Raw genomic sequence first — 24,810 nt, 5'->3', positions numbered from 1 at the left:
CAGCACCCCTCCCCCAGAGCCGCTGCAGGAACGCGGAGGAGGCCTTTTCCACCGCACCCGGAGCGTTTACAACGGGCTGGAAGCTGAATACCTGGATGAAAGTGGAGAGGCTGTTTGTGGAGAAATTCCATCAGTCGTTTTCCTTGGACAATTAAAAAGTTAGGCGCCCGCAGTGCCAGGGGCTGGGGACGCTGGACGTGGGAGAGGGTTGTGGTCCTTAGCCTGGGAAAATCATTCTTTTAAACAATATTCGCCGGACAATTAGTTTTTTTCCTAACATTTCTCAAACAAGGCAATTAGGTCCGTCAGAATCGGTGCTGGAAGACGAAGTCCCCACAATGCAATAATGAGGTTCCCACGAAAAATCAGTACGTTGTGTTCATAAGTGAGATAACAGCTACAGGAGGGGCTTTGGGCTTTTTGAGTCTCCCAATACTCTCTCTCTCTCTCTCTCTCTCTGTCTCTCTTCCTCTGACTTTCTGGCTTTGGACACTCCCAGTGGCACATTTCTTTGTGGTGTTTTTATATTTAGATACAAGAAAGGAACTTCTTGTTGGATTTTTTAAGGGAACACACCTCATTTTGACCCTTAAACTAAGGAAAGGGGCGCTGCAAGAACAGAGAGCGCTTTAGAAGGTTATTTTTAAATGGAGGCCCACCCTATACATGGTACCCACTCCTACCTGGACCTCTGAGACCTCCAGAATTAGGTATCATTCTAAAATCTGGACATTAGAAGTCACAGACTTTGTATATGACCACATACTCATAATTTATCTTTTCAATATTTTTTGTTCATAGACAAAAATCTTGCAGGCATGGTTAAGAAAAATATAATTCCAAGAAAGTATAAGGGAAGGATTATGTTCTGCAGATATATGACTAACAAGGATAGCTGGCCATGCCCAGGGCTGGTGTTGGTTGAGGAGATGGTGATGGTGCGGGGCATGTGTGTGTGTGTGTGTGTGTGCTTGAGGAGTTGTGGAAGTGTTCATATCTGTAAAGTATTATTTCATGGATGCAGACCTCAATGCTAGGTTGAATAACTTTGTTGCCATAGGAGAAGAACCACACATCAGGCTTTTTTCATTAGCAAACCAGTAAATACTCACTTTGGGCCTCTGAAGTCACGCCCATCACCTGATACCTGAGATACAAACTGAAGCTAGCTCTTAAGAGCCTCCCTCTAAGATTTAGAGAGAATGATTTCTCAACTAGTTTTCATCTTTGAAAATGCCGTTTTCCTCTTTATCATTGTGATTTTAATTCAAATGCACGAGTCTCTGATTTTCTACCATATGCAAAGGGTAGGGACTACAGTTTCCTGTAGAAGAAACTTTACATAGTGGCCTAAGGATCTTATTTCTCAGAATTCAGGGATTGGTTTTCCTCTTTCTGGAAATAATGACACTAACTTGACTTCATGGTATCTCTTTCATCTTCCTCAATACATGTACTGTATGTATGTTTTTAGTATATACTGTGGATATATTTTTATTACCAAAAAAAGAATTTGAGCATGCCACAATTTTGAAAAATCTGAGGTTGCCCTGTTGTAGAACCCTTTAACTGCCAGGACTTTGTACTGTTTCCCCAGTGTTACCAGAGCCAGGCCGCCAGCCTTATGCAGTCTGTTTCCCTTAGCTGGAACCAGGGTGCTGTGGGTTCTATGAGCCGTTCTGTTCCTTCATATTTGGCTTCCTAATTCCTTTCTTATCAGTTTCGGAGCCATTTCCTATTATTCCGCTGCCATATGTTTTCTGCCAAATTAATGGCCTTAAGATTTTCCTTAAGCTTTTGGAGATAATATAATGTTTGAGAAAAAAAGAAAAAGAATAGACTGAGTGGAATCATATCTAGTTACAGTTAATAACACGTTTCAGTTGATGTTACTGTTATAGCTACTGGGCATAAAGTCTCCTTCCCTTTTTTGAATCCCATTTTTGAGGAATTGAGTCTGTGTCTGTAACAGACGGTAGGCCAGTTGGGTCAAATCAGTGATGAGGTTGTCCAGTGCAAATTGGTGCGCAGTGAGTGGCTCTTCACTGTGCCACAGGCTGGGCTGGGGTCAGCTCACACAGCGAGGCGAGGACCCGCTCCTCAAGCAATGGGTGGTGCTCTTTGGCCTTGCAGATGCCGCTCCATTTTCCTGGCTTCAAAATTTTCCAGATATTTCAGTGCCCCTAGAATGACATTCTAGCATTCTGCTGACATGGAAGCATAAGGCAGTTTGTCTCTAAAACTTGCCAGAGAATCTCTTGTCACCACCTAGGCAAAGAACCAGTGGCAAGGTGGCAGCCTCCCAAAGAGCTCATCCCTAATGTGACATCCTGAAATCAGATGGCATGGACACCAGCCCAGCCCAGCCTTTTCCAAGCTCTGTGACTAAGGACAAGTGACCCCCCCCCCGCCTCCCCTAGCGTTGGTATTCTCCTGTGTACATTCAGAAGGCAGATGCCGCTGTGGGGCCATGTGTGCTATGTCCATGGTGCAAGGTGGCACATATGCCGAGTTACCAGGTGAGACTGCCCCTTTGGGAAGGGGTAGGAAGGATCTCAGGTTGACTTCGTGGGCAGGATGGCTCTTATCTGAATGTGCCTTTAGCCCTCTCACAGAGCCTATTTCCACATCCCTGTGGATTCATCCCTGCGGAAATCTTGAGAGTCATTTATCCTATGCCGTCATGAAGAAGCGGCAGAAGGGAGAAAGTTTAAAAACACTCATGGACAGGCAAAGGGGTCAAACACCTCCTGGATCAGATGCACTTGCCTTCCCACACACAAGTCTGGAAGCTCAGGACACAGAGGCAGATGCTCAGGGCCGGGGCCTGAGTTTCCTGGGGCACAGCCTCCATATCTGGGGTTCCCTGGACTATGCCCAGATAGCTCATAATGTCCCAGCCTTATTTGTGATGGAGAAGGACTTGGGGAAGAGCCACCAGGAAGCAGTAAGTCTAAGGAAGTGCACTGACTTGCATGCTTTGAAGAAGAGAAGGGAGAAAAGATACAAAGCCCTCACCTGGTTTGTCTGTAACAGTTGTTTTTCTCAGGGGAGCTGCATTAATGGGCCAAGCGTGTGCAGCCGGGTGTGTGAAACACGCATTTTGCAATGGACTCTCTCCAAAAGCAGAGTGGGGTCACCCAAGAAATCCAGAGCAAGGGAAAATACTCATTAGCAAAGACATTTTGCTGGAGCTGTGAAACGGCCAACTCATTTCCTTTTTAAGTTATTTTAAATGAAATTTTTAAAAAAATCTTGCTTTCCAAGAAATTTTGTTTGTTGGCATATGTTTGGTGTTTTAATTCAATTTGGAGGATGAGCTAGTTAATATCCCTGGGAGTACGTGCCTATTAAAAATATAGCATCCTGCATCTGACCGAGAGAAATATCTTACTATCTTATTGTGCTTTTCTTTTATGCAGAGAGAGAAAGGGGGGTGTTGGGAAGGAGATCAGACTGTGGAAATATTTTCTTTATTTTTTCTCTTTTTCTTCCTTTTATAGTTTGCTTATTTTTCAACTTGACATGGGTAGAGAAAGCGAATCACTAGTATAGAAAGCACATCTGGAATCCATCCGGCCTCCTCTCTCTGGCTCACCCTCCCCCCAGCGATGCTTCTCCTTGAAAATGGGGGGAAGGTGGGCACCTGTGACCTTAGCAGGGTCTAACTTGGGGTCATTCACTGCAGACTTATCTTCTGAAGGCGTCTTATTCCTTCTCTACAAAAAAAAAAAAAAAAAAGTGTTGCTATTAAAATGCTTTGAGGTAGGCTGGATGATCCCAGCTTGGTGAGGACGACATGAAAACTCTTAGCTAATGAGCTGTTTGTTGAGTAGAACTGAGGGAAGCTCAGATGTGAGCAGTGTCTCTCAGTAAACATGGAAAGACTGAAGATGCAGACAATCAAATACTTAAGTATCTTGAAGAGCTGGGTGGTGGGCAGGGTCTGTCCAGTCGGTCAGGGAGATGTGTTAGTGCAGTATTTGGAAGACAGTGGAAAATCTAGGCAAGGATGTGCCACGGAGGTGGGCAGTGGGAGCAGCCCAGCGTCAGCGTCTGTATTGGTTAGAGACCACCGCTAATGAGGAGGAGCGTCTCTACTCTGCAGCTGTCCGTACTCCTGTGTCTTCCGTAATGTGCCCAGCTTTCTGAATATATACAAAACTAGTCTGCAAAGAGCCACATGTCTCAGCATCTGGCTTTATTTCTAAGTGTTCAGGTGGAATTTAAGCCGTGATCAAATTTACAACGTCACTGCCAGCTCTGGACACTTGCTTTTGGAATACAGCAGAGTGAACACTAATACTGCATCAGTCTTGCCCTCTGTTGGGAGCCACCCCCGCTCCCCACCAGTTTTGTAAGATGAGCTGGCTGGGGTCTGGGAAGCCCAGTGCCTCCAAGTCATGGTTAAAGCCCATCCCAGACACCAACACACCGCTCACAAATCAACATCGGCCCTGCAGAAACATGGACGTGTGTTCGCCAAGAGAACATCCTCAATCAATCCCAGCAGTGCTACCCGATGATAATCAACACATGGGCCATGGAAGAAATTACCCCATGTCCATGAACAAGAATGAATAGAGGGTAGTGTACCTGCCCATGCCATGAGCGCAAGAAGGAATATTCAGCATGCAGGTGCATCTATGTGCATGACTCGTACAAGCATCATGGGGAGAGGAAAGCAATGGGCACAACTGTATCCTGCAGGGTTTCATTCATGTGAAGGTCAGAAGCAGGCTAAACTCACCTAGGGGAGAGTCCTAGCCCAGGTAGTGGTGATGCTTGGGGACAGGTGGTGACTAGGAGGGGCACAAGGAAGGCTGCAGGGTCCAGCCCATCCTCTTGCTGGCCTGGGTACTGGTCTCACTGATCTCTGTGTGGTGAGGCGGGCAGCCTCCCAGGCCTGCCGGCGCCTGCAGTGCCCAGCACTCCTGCAGTCCCTGCAGTGTTAGTACCAATCCTCCAGAGTGGCTGACTCCCCTCTTGCCCTGAGTAGGGCTCGCTGACTCCAGGAGCCTCAGGCCGGGGTGGGCTCTGAGCTTTCTTCCAGCAAACTTGACGTCTGGGGCTGGTACCCCTCAGGAGCGGAGGGGAATTCTTGTCCATGAGATGGTTTTAACCGTGCGCAATCATGTGTAGATGCATCCAAAATCAATCTGGCCTTTAGCCCAGCACTTAACTCTTGGGATGAGGCCTGCTTTGTAAATGTTGATAATCCAGAGAAAATGAGCTTTTAGATTCTAAAGACGCCAGATTATCTTCCACTTAGGCAAAATGCGGAGAATCATATGTAACAAAAGATGTTCTGGACAAATACGCTTCTTGAGGGATGAATATTTAATTATAAGGGAAATGATAAATCGAACATTAATGGGAAAATATGTTTGCCCTCAAGATTCATGGTTTTGATGGGTCTCTGGCAAATCTTATACTATGTTTATTGGCGTTATTTTATTGCTGGTTATTCGTCTTTAATTGTTTGCTTGTTTTCTGCTCTGCTCAATTTTGTATGAGCCTGTGGAGCCATGGGTCTATTCACCCTCTTCTCTCCACTCCCGGGAGCAAGTCCAGATCTGGCTGTTGGATGCATGGCAAAAGCAAAGGTGTGGAGAAGGTTCAGAGGAGACAGAACAAGTAAAAATGGTAGGGTCAGGTTGTCATGGGGGAAACTGAGGCCCAGGAGGCAAACTGAGGTAGTACAAGAACAGTCTGAATTATAACAATATGCCAGTGTTACCTAAAAGGATGAGGAACATGGAGATGTGCTTGAATCCCTACCTGAGCTGGGGACAAGGGGCCTCAGGCATCACTGATTGGAACCAAGGTTTGTCTGCAGCTTGTCAGTTTCTGTCCCAGAAGCCCCACATACTGGAGTGGGTATCCCAGCGATGCTGTGGGATAAACCAGGACACTGTGGTGTCATGGGCAGCTGTCTGTCTGCCAGGTGAAGGCCCCTCTAGATGCAGTGTGAGCCAGGCAGGTCATCCATTTGGCAGCATGGTGACGGCTCTGGCTCCAGCTGCTATGGGAGGGAGGATGCTGGCACCGGGCACTGCCCACAGACTGCCTTTGCTCCATGCCTTTTCCATGAACATGAGTGACTGTTCATGTGGGAAACGGCAGAGCCCTCGCGGCCCCCCTCAGCACTGTGCAATGGTACGGAGGTGGCAGGAGACAGCCTGCGGGCCCAGGTTGTCCTCATACCCGGCTTCATACCAGGGTGCATGCCGGGCACAGCACGTGTGTCCCCGAGAGGCCCCTGATCAGGGTGGAAACCCAGCAAAGTGAAAATCAGAAATAGTGATTCTCCAGTCCCTGCTCACAGATACAGAAAGAAAGAAAGAATAAGCAATACTAGGCCTGGCGCAGTAGTTCACACCTATAATCCCAGCTTTATGAGGCCCAACTTTAGGAGGCCAAGGCAGGCAGATCACTTGAGGTCAGGAGTTCAAGACCAGCCTGGCCAACATGGTGAAACCCCGTCTCTACTAAACATACAAAAATTAGCCAGGCGTGGTGGTGGGCACCTGTAGTCCCAGCTACTCTGGAGGCTGAGGCAGGAGAATCGCTTGAACCCGGGAGGCGGAGGGTGTGGTGAGGTGGAGGGTTTGGTGAGCTGGGATCGCGCCACTGCACTCCAGCCTGGGTGACAGAATGAGACTCCATCCCCAAAACAAAACAAAACCAAACAAACAACAAACAAACAAAATCTAAAGGGACAGTATCTTTTTAGCACCCGTCATTGTACAGGACGCTGGGGAGGGTCCTGTGGACTTACCCTTGGTGGAAGGTCCCTGTGTGAATGGAGAAGCTCAATGCTCAGCAAATGCTGCTGCCTGTGGTACTGCCCCATTTAAAGAGACAGTTTGCAGTGCTTTTTCAAATGTGGCATGCAGCATCAGAGAAAAGTCACCAGGGCTGAGATGATTCCAGAAAATGTTACAGAGCAAGTAGAATTTGACTTGAGGTTTGAAGGATGGGCAATATTTAAATAAAAATCAGAAAGGGTAGAGAGGGAGGGGCTGGGGGGAAGGCTGCCCACTGGACTGTCCTGTTCACCTCCAGGAGAACCTACAGGTGAGACATGGTCTCTTCTCAAGTGAATGGGGAGCCAAGTAGGGCTGGCATGGATGAGCCACGCTTGGGGCTCAGGGAGGCAGGCCCAGGGCCCTGCGCTGTCTGTCATGGCTCATGAGTGATGGGAGAGATCTGGGCAGGCAACCCCCTTTCGTCCTGCATCATCAGCCCGGACTTGGAACTTGGCTGCTTTTTCTTTCTGCAGTTAGCAGAGGGCCTTGACCAACACATAAGCCTTTCGGCCAGCACTTGGCATTCCGGCTGACCTCGACCCAAGGCCTCTGTGACTTCAGGAGGCGGCAGCTGGGAAGGGTCAGGGCAGTTCCAGGCAGAGCACAGACATCAGCTCGGACATCCCACCCCCCACCAGCCCCCATCCCTGTGGTCTCCAGAACAACTAACACCTTCACGCTCCAGGACACTGGAAAAAAATCTTTGCAAAGAAGCAAGGGGCCATCTCAGAAAATCCAGGACCCCCAAACTGATGTAGAGAGAGGACTTTGACAGCATCCACCACTCCGGAGGCTCACGAGGATCCAGAAACCATCTGGAGCCACCTCTGCTTCTCAGCCCCAACCAGGCAAGCCCCAGATCTTGAAGGGACTGATATGTACCTGGGAATAAACTCATGGGTGGATGAGATTCAGTCTATCACACCCTAAAATGCAGAGCCCGTAGTATTGGTTCATGGGTCTCTGAAGCAAATTTAGGGCTGTGGTTCAAACACTGTAAAAGTTAAAGAAAAAAAATCACTGGATACACACAGTGGGCTCTTTTAAATTAGCCTCATTTGAACTTAATTAGATATTTAACTACTCAAATAATAAATGATGGCTGGGCACAGTGGCTCACGCTTTAATCCCAGCACTTCGGGAGGCTGAGGCAGGCTGATCACTTGAGGTTCAGGAGTTTGAGACCAGCCTGGCCAACATGGTGAAACCCCGTCTCTACTAAAAATACAAAAATTAGCCAGGCATGGTGGCGGGTGCCTGTAATCCCAGCTACTTGGGAGGCTGAGGCAGCAGAATCACTTGAACCCGGAAGGTGGAGGTTGCAGTGAGCCGAGATTGCACCATTGCACTCCAGCCTGGGCGACAGAGCAAGACTCCGTCTCAAAAAAAAATTTTTTTTTAATAAAAATAAAAAATAAAATAAAATAAATGAGTCCACTGAAAGCGGTTTCTACCTTGATAGTTGGGTATGTGGCGTCATCGACATCATAGAAGGCTGACTGATATTATCTGTTACCAGTGTGGTTGAGTGCAAATCTTTGAGGTCTGGTGGGGGAAGAGTTTGGAATTCAGAACTCATCGAGGCCTTCACTTACCACTTTCTGTCTCTTGCAGTGCTCCCAAATGTGCCGCTTCTGTTGGCTCACATGCTCCCACGTAGTTCTATCTGATATTCGGGGCTCTGAATTTCAAGCCAGACTCAGTGAGTGTGATTGTCACTGTTTTCCTGTCCTTCCTTTATCCTCTGTAGACTTAGGTCCTGTTTTTGCAGGTTGATGTTCCTTCTTCCCTGGGTCCTGGACTCGCTGCTCACCAGTGCGGTGTCTGCATGGGCACTGCCCAGACTTGCACTGTTGGTCCCTCGATGACCGCATAGTCAGGCCTCAGGGCTCTCTGCCAGGCCAACCTACAGCCCATTCAGACCTGATTTCTGGGCCTGGATCCAGGGGACGCCATCTGGGAAGGGAGGGAGCTTCCCACGATACCACTGTGAAACTTAACCAGGGAGGTCTTGGAAATTGAGCAGGCATCATTCAGATTCCATCCTGCTTTTTGGTCCTGAGAAAATCCTGCTTTTCCCTGGGTAACTGGGATAATGGGTCACCATCTCCCGTGCCCTAGATGAGGACTAGTTAGCATTTTCTAGTGCCTGGAGCTTTCCAGCTGGAAGCTGTATTTGGGTCTGTGTATCTTTGTTACAGGATTCAATAATTCATGCACTGAATTTCCCTTCCCGGCAACTCCAGACACCAAATCGCTTCCCATGGTCTCCCCCAATCACTTAGGAACTTAGCCTGTGTCTAAAGACCCTCTGTGCAGCCTGACGTGGCCAGCCATCCCAATACTTCCACGTTTTTCATGCCTTTCTCCAACAGCGTTGCCGTGGCCCCTTAGGCGGCGATCGTTTTATCAATGGTCGCTCCCTCTTTTTATCTGTTGGCAGGAGCCCTTTTTCAACGCCCTGGCTGGAGTCTGGCCTGCACGCTTTGCTGAAAGAAGCCAGAGCCTCAGCCCTGCTTCCCTTTGAAATGAATGTTCCTCGAGCGCCCTCTCGTGGATTTTGGAGCTAATCGTCTGTGAACGCCCAGTGATGGCAACTGCCCTCCCGCCGCGTCTCCAGCCTGCGCGGGGGAATGAGACCCTGCGGGAACATTACCAGTACGTGGGGAAGCTGGCGGGCAGGCTGAAGGAGGCCTCCGAGGCCAGCACGCTCACCACCGTGCTCTTCTTGGTCATCTGCAGCTTCATCGTCTTAGAGAACCTGATGGTTTTGATTGCCATCTGGAAAAACAATAAATTTCACAACCGCATGTACTTTTTCATTGGCAACCTGGCTCTCTGCGACCTGCTGGCCGGCGTCGCTTACAAGGTCAACATTCTGATGTCCGGCAAGAAGACGTTCAGCCTGTCTCCCACGGTCTGGTTCCTCAGAGAGGGCAGTATGTTCGTGGCCCTCGGGGCGTCCACCTGCAGCTTGTTGGCCATCGCCATCGAGCGGCACTTGACGATGATCAAAATGAGGCCTTATGACGCCAACAAGAAGCACCGCGTCTTCCTCTTGATCGGGATGTGCTGGCTCATCGCCTTCACGCTGGGCGCCCTGCCCATTCTGGGCTGGAACTGCCTGCACAATCTCCCGGACTGCTCCACCATCCTGCCCCTCTACTCCAAGAAGTACATCGCCTTCTGCATCAGCATCTTCACGGCCGTTCTGGTGACCATCGTGATCCTCTACGCACGCATCTACTTCCTGGTGAAGTCCAGCAGCCGTAAGGTGGCCCACCACAACAACTCGGAGCGGTCCATGGCACTGCTGCGGACCGTGGTGATTGTGGTGAGCGTGTTCATTGCCTGCTGGTCTCCACTCTTCATCCTCTTCCTCATCGATGTGGCCTGCAGGGTGCAGGCGTGCCCCGTCCTCTTCAAGGCTCAGTGGTTCATCGTGCTGGCTGTGCTCAACTCGGCCATGAACCCGGTCATCTACACGCTGGCCAGCAAGGAGATGCGGCGGGCCTTCTTCCGTCTGGTCTGCAACTGCCTGGTCAGGGGACGGGGGGCCCGCGCCTCACCCATCCAGCCTGCGCTCGACCCAAGCAGAAGTAAATCAAGCAGCAGCAACAACAGCACCCACTCTCCGAAGGTCAAGGAAGACCTGCCCCACACAGCCCCCTCATCCTGCATCATGGACAAGAACGCAGCACTTCAGAATGGGATCTTCTGCAAGTGATCCTCTCCATGCGCCCTGCTCTGCGGCTGTGTTCTTATTTATTGCATGCATCGCTTCCACACGGGCCCCTCGAGAGCTGTGACTCGGGAGAGCTACCGTACTTTGACCAACAGCCTGCCCAGTGTGGACGTCTCTTACAGTGGGGGCCGGAGGAATCACCACCCCATTTCAGTGTAGACAACGTGCCTTGTCCGCTTTGGGCTCCAGAGCCTTTCAGATGTACTAAGCTGCTGACATCATCCACAGCCTTCTGCTGAATCCCAGACACCCTCCCTGTTGTTCACAGAGAGGGAAGGTCGTGGGCCACATAATGCTGTGTGATTCTCCATGTGCCTCTGAACGGTGTTTTGATGATTTACACTACATTTCCCATGCATAGAATGGATGCTTGTGTATTCGTACATCTCTGTGTTACACAGAATTTGTGTGGCAGGTCTTTGCCGTGTGGTACATACACAGAATCTCCATACAACACACAGGTAACAGGTTATACGAGTGGGTTCGGACTGAGCCCCCGGTACAAGAATGTGGTTGTGAACTAGGTGGACATGCCATCCCTGGTCTCCTTAGACTGACATGAAGTCTCATGTTCACCAAGTTTTTGAAGTTCAAATTCTCCAAAAAGGGCTTGTCCAAGGCTGGCCCCAGATGTGAGGGTCTGACCCACACCAGCCCTGTGTCCTTTCAGTCATTTGTCCCTGCGGAATTTTGATCATATCCCAAAGTCAAATGATGTGATGGTTTTCAGGTTTCTGCAAATCACAGAAAAGCCAGTCGAGATCACGCAGGAGCTTGTGCCCCAGGCGGGCCAAAGAAAGAGCCTATGAGTGAGCAGCAGAAGCGGACGGCTGACCTGGCTCACCTTCCCATACCACTGGGGCGGGGGTCTGCCTCAGGAAACAGAAGGTGTCTAGGAAATGAGCAGAGACTCACAAGACAGCACTTTGATTCTATGTTGAGTTTGTTTCTATATTAGAAAAGCACCAAGTCAGTAATCCCCCGGGCGTCACAGCTGAGTAGCTGTGGCCACCAGCAGTTTCACAGCTTCCTGAAAGCTGAGACTGACCGTGGCTATCAGTAAGAGAAGTTTAATTGTCAGGTTAGAAAATGTGATCTGGCAGTTGATGCATTCTTCAAAGTGATCTATTGTAATAATACCTACATGATACTGTAATTTTACTTTTCAACGTAAGTTGAACCTGTAGCAGTCTGTTTACCTTGTAAAGGGATTACTTAGAAGACATTTTTGTACATGCTCTTCCCCAAGGATTGTACATGTTATACAAATAGATGGAAAGAAAAGTGAACACGTTTGTAGAACTATCAATAAGCACACAGTTGCCGTGTTGAGTTCTCTTTAAAAACAAAGACAAAACCAACCAGCCTTCAAAGGAAGCTCACATCAGAGTCCCCTAAAGTATTTTAGGTTCAGTGAGCATTTGCCTGAATAAAACCTAAAAGAGTGGTCTTAACACATTAATAACTTTTTCTAAGGGAAATTGATTCCTGTTTCGTCATCTGATGCAAGTTGCTCTTATAAAGAGACAGGCTAACTCACCTCCATGGGCTGACCAAAGATTTTTCTAATTTTTGTTACTGATGAGATGAAACCTATTTGTGAGGAAATCTTCCCCAGGAGCATTTCTGTTGCCTTCTTGACATCAATGAAAAGTAGCGTATTCTCTTGTGAAATAGCATGAGAAAACCCAGGGCATTTCTAGGACAGTAAAACATTAAAGTATTGGATTAAGAAAATGACAGACCAGGCGCGGTGGCTCACGCCTGTACTCCCAGCATATTGGGAGGATGAGGTAGGCAGATCACCTGAGGTCAGAAGTTCAAGACCAGCCTGGCCAACATGGTGAAATCCCATCTCTACTAAAAACACCAAAATTAGCTGGACGTGGTAGTGCATGCCTGTAGTCCCCACTACTCGGGAGGCTGCAGAATTGCTCAAATCTGGGAGACGGAGATTGCAGTGAGCCGAGATTGTGCCACTGCACTCCAGCCTGGGCGACAGAGCAAGACTCTGTCTCAAAAAATAATAATAATAATGAATAAAATAAAACAACAACAAAATGCACCGGAGAGCCAAAACATTCAGTATTGCATTTTCACATAGGTGATGAAATGACTTTGGAACTTTATCTGTGTTATAGTTATGAGTTGCTTTGGGAGCCTTGGAGCTCTCTCAAGCTATTGTTCATAACGCTTTGCTCCATAACCCTGATGTCCCCAATATCTAAGTATCTCAGCCTTCATCCATTAACTCTACTAGGGAGCCCACAGCCGCCATTCCCACTAGGAGGTATCAATGTTTGGTGTGACATAAGGCTCCCTTGAAATAACAAGACTTTTGAGCAATCTGAATTAAAAATACATCAAAAAAGTAATTGTGCTCATTTGCTAAATGCAAAACATAATCACCTTTGATACCAATGTGCTCCAATAAGTCTAACTAGCTAGCCAGCTGGAGATAATTTAGCAGCTGACTGTTTCAAAGCCCTAACCTTGAAGTTTGGAAACAGGTGGTCTTCTGTGCTGCAGAGAAACTATGCATTAGGTATCTTTTCAGTTAGAAACCTTTACTATTTCTGATGTATGTTTGTTAAAAAAAAATAAAATAAAACCAAAAGCCTTCGTGTAAACCCACTCTTGGGAGGCCGTGGGATGGGATTGTTTTATTGTTTTCACCGGGCGCCCTCCCCACTGCAGGGGTGCGCACTGTTGCAGGCTTGCTACCCACCTGTGTTTCTCAGCATTTCAGGAATTAAACCACATGCAGAACCCCAAAGAATCTTTCCCCTTTCTTCTTCTTCTCCACTATCATAGGTGGTGTTTTAATGAAACTTCGGTGCATTGGGTGCTCTTTACACCAGTTTGGTAGGTCATACTATTTTGAGAATGGTCTTTTGGTAGGGAGACGTTTGTAAGACCCACGGCAGCTCAAAGACATAGGACCCCTTGTCCTGCCCCATTTGCTCTTGTTTATGCAGCAGGAGAGAATAAATCAGAGCCAACCCTTTACACTAGCTTTCTTCCATACAAACGGTCCATTTTAGCCTCTCTGACCTGCGTGCTATGTAAAGAGGAGGCCAGTGCTCGGCATAGCTGTTGTGGTAGCGATGCTTGTTACAACTCATGATGAAATGCCCCAATGCAAGTGAGGACACAGCTGCCCACCCTGGTGCTAGAAGGTAAGGTGAGTCCTCTAGCAGTACATCTGCCAAGGTACATTTTCATTCCACAGCCTTGGTGGATGGGAGGAGGCTTTGTTGTAACTGTTTTTTAAAAAGTCTCCCAGGGAACCACTGATAATACCTCCTTCCTAGAGAAAAGTTTCAAGCTCCCCTCCTCTCTTTAGTGAGGCAATACAAAATCCATCATCCAAATGAAAGACACTTTTCACAATAGCCTTTATTGCCTGCAGACTTACATGTATAGTCCTTTAAACAATTAACTGTTTAGAAAATGGTTGCTTTTCTCAACCCTTGAGCCAGTTATTCCACGCTGGTAAGACCCTTTCACAGAAATGTAACAAGGTGCATTTTATAGAAAACATCTAATGAAATCACCAATTTCATGCTTTTAAATTGTATCTACAAGTGCAAAACTGCAACACCCAAATGTTTTTAGTATCTAAGTCAGATATCCAAAGGTTAGCTACATAATCAGAAATGTGCACACCACTGTTCTGATAATAAAGGCACATTTTCCAATAACCAATTATAACAAGAAGTGCAGCATTACCTAAACTGGGTGTGTCATCTTCCCCTGGTGGGTCACAGGATGACGCTGGGGGACGCGATGCCGTGCCTGCACTTGGCGATCCCAGGAGCGCAGAGATGCACCAGACAGATCATGAAGGGCTCATGCTTGGAAACCACACCATTTGCTGACACAGTGAAGGAATCGCCGTGGATTCATCGAAAGGGAGGAGGGAATTTAAGCTAATTCTCTTCACCTGCTGTGTTGTCAAATCTCTAAAACATTGACCAGATAACTTAGGTTTTATCACTTGTCATAGAACAAAGATTAGAGAACTTGAAATTCGTTTTGTATTTCCACTCCTCAGGGACGTCCAAAAAGCCAGTTCTGTTCCAGTACAAAGTAGAAAGTGGTGAATTGGCAATACGCCAAGACATAGACCATTACAGTAATTCTTTTTGTTTCACAAAAAGTTAATGGAAACAAAACAACTTTCAAATAATATTCATTTGTCAATATGTATAATTTGCCATCCAAATGCTTTTTAAAAAGTTATTATCCTATTATTACGCATTAAATTTACATGGAGTTGTCTCCTAATCCTGGGATTTTAACACCAAATGTTTAATTCTGAATACAAAGAAACATTCACATACTTAATTTTACAATATTCTGGAACAAGTTATATTCAAAAGTCAAATGAACAGAGAACATTCCACTTGCAACCAACACATAGTTGTTAACAAAATTAACCCCATTAATATTTAAAGATGGATTTATCCATTAATGCCTGTTTTAATTGCCACTTGATGTTGGTGGTTAGAAACTTTGGTTATGGTAAAAATGACCACATGTGTGGGAATTCATCACCTCAAAGCTCGGGACCACAGCTCCCCATGCGCCTGTTTTTCCGTCTGCAGTATTTCAAGGTGAGACAATAAAATAGTCACCTAAAATTGTATGAGATTTTATTCCTGGTGCTTTTTCAGTGAGAACCGTTTTTCCAGCCCTAGGGAAGGAGCCTGTGTGTTTTTGGCCGGAGGGATTCATCAATTCAGAACATCTGTGACAGCCAGGAGGCGGAAAGAAGGGAGGCTGGGATCACCTCCCGCCCCTTCTAGCATCTCTACTGAGAGTGGCAACTCCAGGCTGTCCCTCCCCATCCTGAGCCTTCCACGCTCTCCTCCCATGCCACTAACACTCAGTATCTGACACCTGCAGTGCGAAGCCTCCAGAGTCCCCAGACTCACCTGGGCACTCCGCTCTTGTTGGTTCTAGTTTACATGGACACATGGGTACCTTAAGGCTTGTCACACTCCAACACCTTTGTGTGTGTGTGTCTATTTCTTTCTAGGTTATAAACTCAGGCAGAGGCCTCATACATTCACTTCTCTATCCCACGATTCCAGTACAGCGTTGGCCACATATTAACTAATGTGCAAATGAGCCCAAGAAGCTGGCCAGAAATCCCAAGAGACTGTGCCAAGTACATGCAGCTGCACCTGGGAATACACCAAAGCATGACATCACGAGCACAGCCTCCTCCACCACACCTTCCCTTTCTCCTGCTTCCCCGCTGGCCTCAGACAGCTATGCATGGCTGCAAGAACAAAGGTCTAAATCTAGACTTGTTTTAGCCTCCTCTTCCCTTCTTCTCATCTTTATTCTGCCTCCACCTTCTTCTTTCCATGTCTTCCCCTGCTGGCTTCTCTGTCGTTTCTCACAGTGGGTTCCCCCAACCCCTGTGGTCCTCATGTCCTGTTCTTGTTCCCTTTGTGCTGGATCCCACATCCTACAGCATCCAGGACCATCCTCCATGGCTGATGCCACAGCCTGCCAATTCCCAAATTCTTCACGTTTGTTTGACTTCCTAGTTACTTGTAAAACTAAAGCCCAGGGAGGAGTCCCAAGGTGCACAGCACAGAGTCAATCTGCATGTGTACGGAGATGCAGATCCGTTTTTAATCAATGTAAGTATATGCATGTATGTATATACATATGCAATTCACATTCACAAGTCCTGGTATAAAGTTGCAATTTTTCTGGCTGCTATAAAATGTGCCAGTTTTAAAACTGTGCATTTGTTGCTTGCAAACTTATAAATATGTATAAACCCCATTATAAATAAATTGTGGCTGGCAGATGGCATTTAAGCTGCCAGCAATGGTTGCATGGAGTTATAAATGCTTATTAATTCTCCACTTTTAAATTCACAGCACGGACCCTGGGATCTGTGACATGAAGTGGTGTGAAAACATAATTATAAATTAGAGGGGGGAAAGCCATCAATAAGAGACAGGTAAGGGCTGGAAACTCTCACTAGTGAGTGATTCTCAAAGTCAAGACTTCAGAGCAGCTGCACCAACATCGCTTCGAGAATTTTTGAAATGCAAATTCTCGGGCCCCACTCCAGACCTAGGGAGTCAGGAACTTGGCGGGGCCAGGGGGTGGGAAGGCCTGCAATCTTTGTCTGAACCAGCTCACAGGGTGGTTCTGAGGCCTGCCTTCCACTCCAAGTCTGCTTGTCGTGAACGCCTGTCTCTCGGCCCAAGGACTTCCCCGGCTTGGGAAGCATGTACAGGTGTGTGCAGGGCCAGTCAGAAATTGTTTCCAGAAACAGCCTTCCATAAGTGATAGACTGGGTGAATAAATACCCCAGCCGTCTCCCCGCTTTGCTGGGTTAACTCTGGGGTATCAGCTCTGTCTCTCAGGGTTCCCCAGTGGGATTCGGCTCCAGCTGTGCACACGATGGTCACTTACTTGATAATGCATGTCTTCCTCGTCAGCTTCCTTCTCTCCCTGCTCCTGGGATCTTCACTCAAATAAACGACATACCGTCAAGTCCTGTCTCAGGATTTCCCTCCGGAGAAACCCCAACCGAGACAGAGGAAACAGAAACACTGCCCCTCCCATCTGAATGACTCAGGCTTTTATGCATTTCGAGATGGAGCGCAGGTGTAGAACCCCAGGAGGGAAGCACTGCTCGCCATTTCCATGGGGCGGGGGCTGAGCTTTACATACAGGTCCAGGACTGAGAGTCCTGTGCTCTTTCCTAAGTGGATCCCCAGCCCCTTGCATGGCTCCAGTTTCCTCTTCTGAAAAGCGGGGCCCCCAGCTGGGCTGTCTTGCCAAGCTCCCTGCCCTGTGATCCTGTGTGGAGCTGACAGTTCTAGGTTGGCACTATGTCCAGGAGTGGGTTTGTCCACTTCATCTGTCTTAGAGCCAACTTTGAAAGTTCCACGGGAGCACCTGAGTATTACTCTGAAACCCACTGCAAGGTCTGTCTGGGTCCCGCAATGACCTCTTTGCGATCTTTCCACAATCCTCCTACTCACTCCCAATCCCACTGTCACCGTCCACAGAAAGGGATTTATGGACAGCACGCAAAGCTGGGCCAGCAAGAGAGAACTGATGGGCACGTTGGGAATGCAGAATTTTAGAAAATCATCGCGCTTTACATGTTTCATATATTTGTCGATCCCTAGCACTCCCTCAAGCTGGGAACATGTATAGCCCCGCAGTGTAGAGCTCACCAAGGCTCAGAGAAATCCAGCAACCCGCCTGAGTCCATGCCGTTCTGGGTGTGCCAGGGTGGAGGCTGGATGGAGGTATCTACTCATGGCCAGCACTGCCCCTGCCCCAGGAACACCTACAGTCCAAGGCTTCTGCCCAGCTCAGCCCAACAGAAAAAAAATGTGTGACTGCCCTTCAGGTGGCAGCCAGTGTGGAGGAAATGAGGACCCAGACGTCCGTCTTAAAGCATTGCTTATAGAAAGAAGCTACCCAAGTTTCAGATGCTACTGAAAAGGAAAGCTTTATTTCGGGAGCTAGGGGCCACCTTCAGAATCCCAGCACCAGGCATGGAGGCGGGGCTGGACACACATGTCCACTGTGCCCCCGGCACATGGGCCCTTCAGGATCCACCCTTCCCTGAGCCTGTCCTTCCTTTTAAGTTAGGCCTTTACCTATACACACGGCTTCTCATTTCCTTTCTTCATTAGAAATTACCCATGACCTCCGCCACCTCCAGGAGGCCCTAAAGAAGGCCATATATGGCCCAATCAGGCCTTTGTCCATTATCCCAACATTAGAGATGGCCTGACAAAATAGCCGCTCGCTCATCAAGGCTGAGCGGACGCCCAGTCTTTGGGCGCTTCTGATATAAAAAGCAGCAACAGTGGTGTCTTAAGCACAGGATTTAAGATTGAGTCATTTGACTGCGGTGTTTTTCACCTCCCCACCTGATTCTCCAGTGAGCTACTCAGAGGCAGCCTTGGAGGTCAAGAATCAAAGCTGAGTTAAACCACAATGAGCACCCCATGAGAGGCCCAGCCGGCCTACGCAGGACAGAGATGTCATTTGAAGCACAGCTGATTCATTCGTGGGGTTAAGGGAGGTGGGTAGGGGTCTCCAGGGCCACTCAGTCAGAGCAGAGGGGCCATTTTAGGACTGCTGGCCCCCACCTTGTACTCCCAGAAGACATAGAGTTTGGGGTTAAGTGTTGGGGGTGCCCACTGGAGGGACAGCAGGGCCCAGGTGCACTCTGCAGGGCCACTTTGGCCCAGCACAGCAGCAGCGACTGTGCCCCAGAAGCCTGAGGCCCTGGAACGCAAGGTATAGTGCCATTCCCACTGCATTCATTGTTCAGCTTCCCTGCCCTGCCCAGGCAGAGATGTGGCCTGAGAAAGTGTGGGGAAGAGGGGCCCAGGCTAAACAGGGAGCAGGCTCCACTGCTTTTGCCTTGGAATCCTGAGCTCAAAGCACAGGCTGGCACACAGCAGGACTCAGGAAATGCTGAGTGAGCAGAAGGGCTCTGCAGCCAGATGACAACATGGCCTCCAGCAAGGTGTGGCACCAGCCCCAGCCTCAGTTTCCCCATGTGTCAGTGAGGCTCACAGGAATGGCCCAGCACACGGTGCTAGAGGGAAGAGTTGGGATAACTAATGTGCACTCTAATCCGCTTTACAAATGGAAGGGAACAAAGATTAGAAAATTGCTGCCATCTGCTATGTCTGAAGCCTGCTCACTTCACTGGCACTATTCTAGTGTAACCAATATTATAATCTGAGATTTAAAATGTATATTTTTGAATTAATATTAAAAAGAAAAAATTTGACTCCAATACTTCGAATTTTTAAATTGATTCTCATGCAAAATAAGTATTATATATATTTTCTATCACCATCGAACTAGACACTGACTTCACAGCAGGAGCTACTAAAGCTGCAGATTACCATTCAAGTCCTCCCAAGAGAAAAATAAAGTAAATCAAATGTTATAGCATTCACAGCTCCTAATTTGCGTTGCCTACTTTGCTATTGTCCCTGAATGTTATAATAGCATTTTGACCTTTCACAAATGGGGAACGCACGAATGTTGAAAGAAGGTCATTTCGCACATTTTTCTATGTGGTGCACATGCACGCACAGGTGGGTCAGAGCTGTGTGTGTCTCTCCAGGGCTCCTAGCCTCCCAGAGGACAGATGCCCAGGGCGGCTCTCAGAGCATCCAAATCAACACTGTCTCGGGGCAGAAGCCTGATGCAGCTGCTGCCAGCATCCCCATGCAGCCCTCTGCTTCTAGATCACTAAGCAGAGTATCCACATGATGCCTGAAGCCAAAACCATTTCAGGAAACAGTAGCTCAGTCTACATTAGTGCCAGACTCTCCAGAGTGTCAATCCACTGCAGAACATTCTAGAACACTGACTTCACTGTCATCTCAAATTCATTGGACTCTCAAAGGCAAAACTCCCCTAGAAAGCCATGTATGAAGGCTGGGGCCTGCTCTGACTCATCCTCACTGGTTAGCTCTAACCTATCCTTCCATCTGGCCACACGCACACCCCAAGGCAGAAATGGGGCTCACACCATTGGCATTAGAACTTAGCAGTATTATTATCTGCTAGAGTTTTCAGACTCCTTGTAACTCTCCTCACAGGATCAGATTTATCACTATCCAACTCTAAACATATTTAGGGTGTCTTTCTGTTCTGCTGACCTGTACCCTACAGGGTGCTGTACCCTGTTGGGGTCTCACCAGAACGAGAGCCAAGCTGCCAACAAGCAAATGGATCCGTCTATTCTTTAAAGGGTATCTGTGAAAATCACAGGGCAGTCTCAGCCGAGATAGTATTTGAAAGCCATAAACATTGCCAGTTTTCTAACACCAAGTGACTCCTCAGGAAATGACAGTATTTTACCTGGAAGAAAGGGAGTCAAGACAAAGAGTGGGGGTGGGCACAAGCTCTATCCTGCAGCGACTGGGAAACCTTGTTGGGACAGCAGGCCTTTCCCCCATCCCTCGTGCCAGAGGCAGAACCTCAAATGGATTCCAGTGACTCCTGGGCTTCTGGCACATGCAGCCCCAGAAGCCTCAATGCCTGAGTCTCCGGGACTGAGCTCTGGGATGGGTGCCTGCTCTTGCTGTCACACAGGCTTCTCCCCTATTGTATAAGGTGGGAGGGGGACTTTCCTAGCAACTACCACGAGCAGCCTGTAGTCAACTGCTGACAAGAGGGAGATACAAACAGGAACTTGCCCCGGCTACCCTTCTACAAATACCCATTTTAGCATTAGATGCACAAGAACAGGGAAGCACTCATCAACCAAGATCTTGGTTGCTGAAGCTTATTTTGTGCCATTTTGGCATGAAATGAATTCCCAAGTACTCCTCGCACAACTGGGGTCAAGGGTGGTGGGGTCCGGTGCTCAGCAGGACCAGGAGGAGCTGGAGTGCCACCTGTTCTTCAGTGAAGCTGCAGTGAGTCGTCTGGTGCTGGACACCCCAGGCACGTGGAGTGCAGTGCAGGGAGCACAGGAGGTATCCTAGGGAGGCCGAGGGAGGATGTCTGCTCCCACCAGCAAGCACAGTCATGCCTCAGAGCAAGTATCTCACAGCTTTCAGTGCAGGGCTAGGCATGCTCTGAGCAGCACGCCTTGCAATTCCATCACAATTCTGTGCTTCTATTCCCCTCCAATTGTGCTTATTAGGTAAAACTGCAGGCTACACCTTCCTAGTGGCATTTCCTGGTGGAATGGGTCAGTTGAATTAAATTTTTGCCTGGACAACTACAGTCAAACTTATTTTTTTTTCATTAAAAACATACAGCACAGAACATTAGTCTTACATCTTTCTTAGTCTTAAAAAATATAAATATAGAGGGATACTTTGTACAGGATGTATAGGTATGTACACCTTTAATATGCATATGAGAAATTCAGAACCAAGTTTATGAAACTTGACCTTAAAGGAAGCCTTCCTTTTGAAGCTTTTGAAGAAGGCTCTGAACCATAGGCAGCTGTCCCAGTTCCTGCAGCCCCGATTCCAGTCCACTCCAGGTCCTCCTGACCTGGTGCACAGTGCTGGGAGCAGCGCTGGCTGGGTCACTGCTTCCTCTCCACTGGCTGCTGGAGGCACAGCTCACTCCCTGCAGAGACGATGGGCAGGCTGCTCTCTAGGTGGTGGTTGATGAGGTGGCTGATACTGTCAAAGACTCTGTCCTTCGTCCGGATCTATGAATGAGGCAAAGAACGGTTAAGCACATCCCACAGGCAGTAAAAAGAGAACATGCTTTGCTCAGAATCAGCCAGACCATCCGAACTGGCCCAGAAGGAAAGGAGGAGGGGACAAGGGGCTTCCTCCACTTTAGAGATGCTATCTGCAAAGACCCTGGTCACTAGCAATGGCCAATCCATTTCATTGGTTGGGCTCACCTCCAAACTACCTGAAGACCTGTCAGTAACCATAAGCCCAGGCCCCTGGGACTGAGCTCTGGAATGTCTCAGCCCACTGTCCTATAGGCCTGGCCTCCCCAACCTTCACCATCCAGGGCCACCTCACCTGTCTCTCCTGCTTCCTCCCTGGGAGGGAGCCCTGCACTGGGCTCTGCAGTCTCCCATGACCCTCCCACCTCTAGGCCTTTGCATGGCCATCTCCCAGCCCAGAATTAGTGTCTTCCATCTGAGCCTGGCTCCACCTCAATGCCAGCACCTCCGGGCAGCCTTCCTTCCTCCCCAGGCATCCTGGGCACCCACCAGGGGCAAGCTCCACAGTTCCCAAGAGGAGCTGCTATTGCCCCTGCAGTCCCCCACTGGAGAGTGAGCCAGGTTGGGTCAGAGGTACAGGCTCCATGTTCCTGGGCTTTCAATTCTACAGCCTGCCCATAAACTTTTAATGCCATGTTAGGGGAGAGGAAGTTGAACACTCTGCCCTGCTTGCTGGCCTGCACTGTGGTCCCTGGGGTCCATCAGCTGCCTCTACTCTGAGCTGGCACATTCACAGATATGGCTCACACTTGAAAAAGGTGGGGTGGGGCCTGTCAGGAGCTGTCTTTCGAGGAGTTCTGGACACAATCCCCTGGGACTTGCATGTTTGAGAAGTGGGAGATGGAGGCAGAAAGCAGCCACCTGGCTATGTCCATTCACCCTCACAGGCCACCCTCGCGGTTACGCTCGAGGGTCAGTTGAATTCCCTGGCTTCTCTCTCCAGCCTTAGTAGGGGTCTCCTCTTCATCAGTGTGTACAGATGAATTTCCAGGAGCCCATCCTTTCATGGGACACCCAGCTCTCCTCGTCCTCCTGCAGGGACTCCCGAGGCTGTGTTCGTTCTCCGGTTTTCCCCAATATTATCTTTTCCCCAAATTCTCATTGTCACTCCTGCTTCCACTAATGTGGCCACTCTTGCCTCTCCCCCTCCATCAACCTACCAAAGAAACATCAGCCTCTGGACTTTTAACCACCATCCTGCCCCCACCCCAAATCTATACTTCAGGTGTGCATATTGGAAGTCCCTACCCAAGGTGCTCTGAGAAGCTCATACCGTCTGCTCATGGCTCTACCAACTAGCAGCTGAAGGAACCGAAGAACTTTGAAATTAGAGTGTTTGCCTCCTGCAGGAACCCTCGCCACCCATCTCTGTAAGCACCAGAGGGAGAAGAGCTCTCTGGACCAGAGGGTCTCCTGATTTTTGGGCACTAAGCCTCACTAAGGATGTAACCTGTTGGGCAAGTTCAGAAAGGAAGCTTTTGGCAAGACTTCCCAGCATCTTTCTACTGAAGTTGTTTAATTCTCTTGGGGCTCCTCAGCATTCCTGCCCCAGAAAGACCCCCTGGGTGACTCAAGCAGCATACTTATTTGGAAGCTGGGGGCACCCAGGAACTCGGCTTGCGACAAGTACTGGGGTGTTGCCTTAACATTGACTCCTTACTCTCATTCCTTAATGACTGACACTCACGTAAGTTCTGAGCAAACTTGGAACCCACTGGAATGGGTGAAGCGTGGTTTAGGGCAGGGAAGTCTCTGAGACAATAGTCTCAACCTGGTCTCACCTCCAAACCTCCTGAGGACCTTTTAGTAACCACAGTCCAGGCCCCAGGCCAGTTCCATAAGGAGCTCAGGGTGTGGCCTGGGCACCAAGTGTCTTAGGCTCCTCCAGTGATTCCAACACGCTGTCAAAGCTGAGAACCACCAGTTAGCATATTTCAGTATATAGGCTGGCCAACATAAACACATATATATGTATTTACTGACTAAGGAAGTAGAGAGGCCAGCTCACTTCTTTGCCATAAATACTGAAGTCTGGCTCCTGCCCAAAGAACTTACAGCCGACAGAACTCTCTGTGTGGACTCACCTGTTATGCACTAGAAATGCTGATGGCTGATTAAAACCACTGGGCAGCCAAGACAAACCTAGACTCCAGACACACCTGCAAGGATTCTGCCACAGTGAAGACACATGGAATGTTAACCCCAGACAACTGGTTGAGGCTGTGCATAGTAAAGAGGAAATAAAAATCAAGATAAAAGCCTTCATTCTAGTCAGGCTACAGAAGAGACTAAAATGTACATATACTAGAAATTAAGAAAAGTCTAAAATTAATCATCTAAGCTTCCACCTTAGGAAGCTAAAAAAAGAAGAACAAATTAATCTAAAGTAAGCAGGAGGAAAGAAATAATAGATAAAAATTAGGGCAGAAATCAATACATTGAAAACAGCAAATCAGTAGAAAAAAATAAATGAAACCAAAAGTTGGTTCTTTGAAAATGTCAATACAATTGATAAACCTCTAGCCGGGCTAAGAAAAAAAGATGATAAGGCCCAAATTATCAATACAAGAAAGAAAAGAGGGGACCCCACAAGAGATCCCATGAACATTAAAAAGACAGTAAAGGAATATGGGAATAACAGAATTCAACCTTGTGGCCCGTTTATCAGGTTCTCATTTGCATTTGATTTACAATATTCCCCACACGTAATGGGTTTGTTGGGATGGAAGCTCATCCTAGGCTGGGGAGCATCCATGGATGACTCTATGCTCATACATTTGATAATCTAAATTTTAAAATTCCTTGAAAGGCACAACCTGCCAAAACTCACACAAGAAGAAATAAACAATCGGAATAGGCATATATATATTAAAGAAATTGAACCAATAATTAATAACCTTCCAAAACAAAAAATACAAGGCCTAGATGGGTTCACTGGTGAATTCTATCAAGCATTTAAGGAATAATTTATTTCAATTCCCTACAATCTTTCTCAGAAGATAGAATCAGAGAACATA

The 24,810-nt window shown here is 48.0% G+C and overlaps 3 protein-coding genes and 1 pseudogene across 3 annotated transcripts in view; 3 read left to right on the top strand and 1 right to left on the bottom strand.

The window, feature by feature from the left end:
* LOC105516027 (chromosome unknown open reading frame, human C9orf47) overlaps nt 1-1,818 on the top strand; it is a 3,690-nt gene extending 1,872 nt beyond the window's left edge. The window contains 2 exon segments of the mRNA XM_011948032.1: nt 2-82; nt 84-1,818. Of these exon segments, the coding sequence (XP_011803422.1) occupies nt 2-82; nt 84-155 (153 nt within the window). The 3' untranslated portion in view covers nt 156-1,818.
* Nucleotides 1,819-5,588: 3,770 nt separating this feature from the next.
* On the top strand, nt 5,589-13,333 carry S1PR3 (sphingosine-1-phosphate receptor 3). The gene has a single exon (XM_011948022.1). It carries the CDS (start codon nt 9,403-9,405, stop codon nt 10,537-10,539), a length of 1,137 nt encoding a protein of 378 aa, XP_011803412.1. The 5' UTR covers nt 5,589-9,402; the 3' UTR covers nt 10,540-13,333.
* Nucleotides 13,334-15,689: 2,356 nt separating this feature from the next.
* LOC105516017 lies at nt 15,690-16,349 on the top strand (annotated as a pseudogene).
* Nucleotides 16,350-21,317: 4,968 nt separating this feature from the next.
* SHC3 (SHC (Src homology 2 domain containing) transforming protein 3) overlaps nt 21,318-24,810 on the bottom strand; it is a 168,661-nt gene continuing 165,168 nt past the window's right edge. Inside the window, exon 14 of the mRNA XM_011948031.1 lies at nt 21,318-21,760. Within this exon, the coding sequence (XP_011803421.1) occupies nt 21,632-21,760 (129 nt within the window). The 3' untranslated portion in view covers nt 21,318-21,631. The remainder of the gene's footprint in view (nt 21,761-24,810) is intronic.

Source organism: Colobus angolensis, unplaced genomic scaffold, assembly GCF_000951035.1.
Source record: "Colobus angolensis palliatus isolate OR3802 unplaced genomic scaffold, Cang.pa_1.0 Scaffold272, whole genome shotgun sequence".
Lineage (NCBI taxonomy): Eukaryota > Metazoa > Chordata > Mammalia > Primates > Cercopithecidae > Colobus > Colobus angolensis.
The sequence above is the reverse complement of the archived record's forward strand: the minus strand, read 5'-3'. Positions and strand labels throughout refer to the sequence as shown.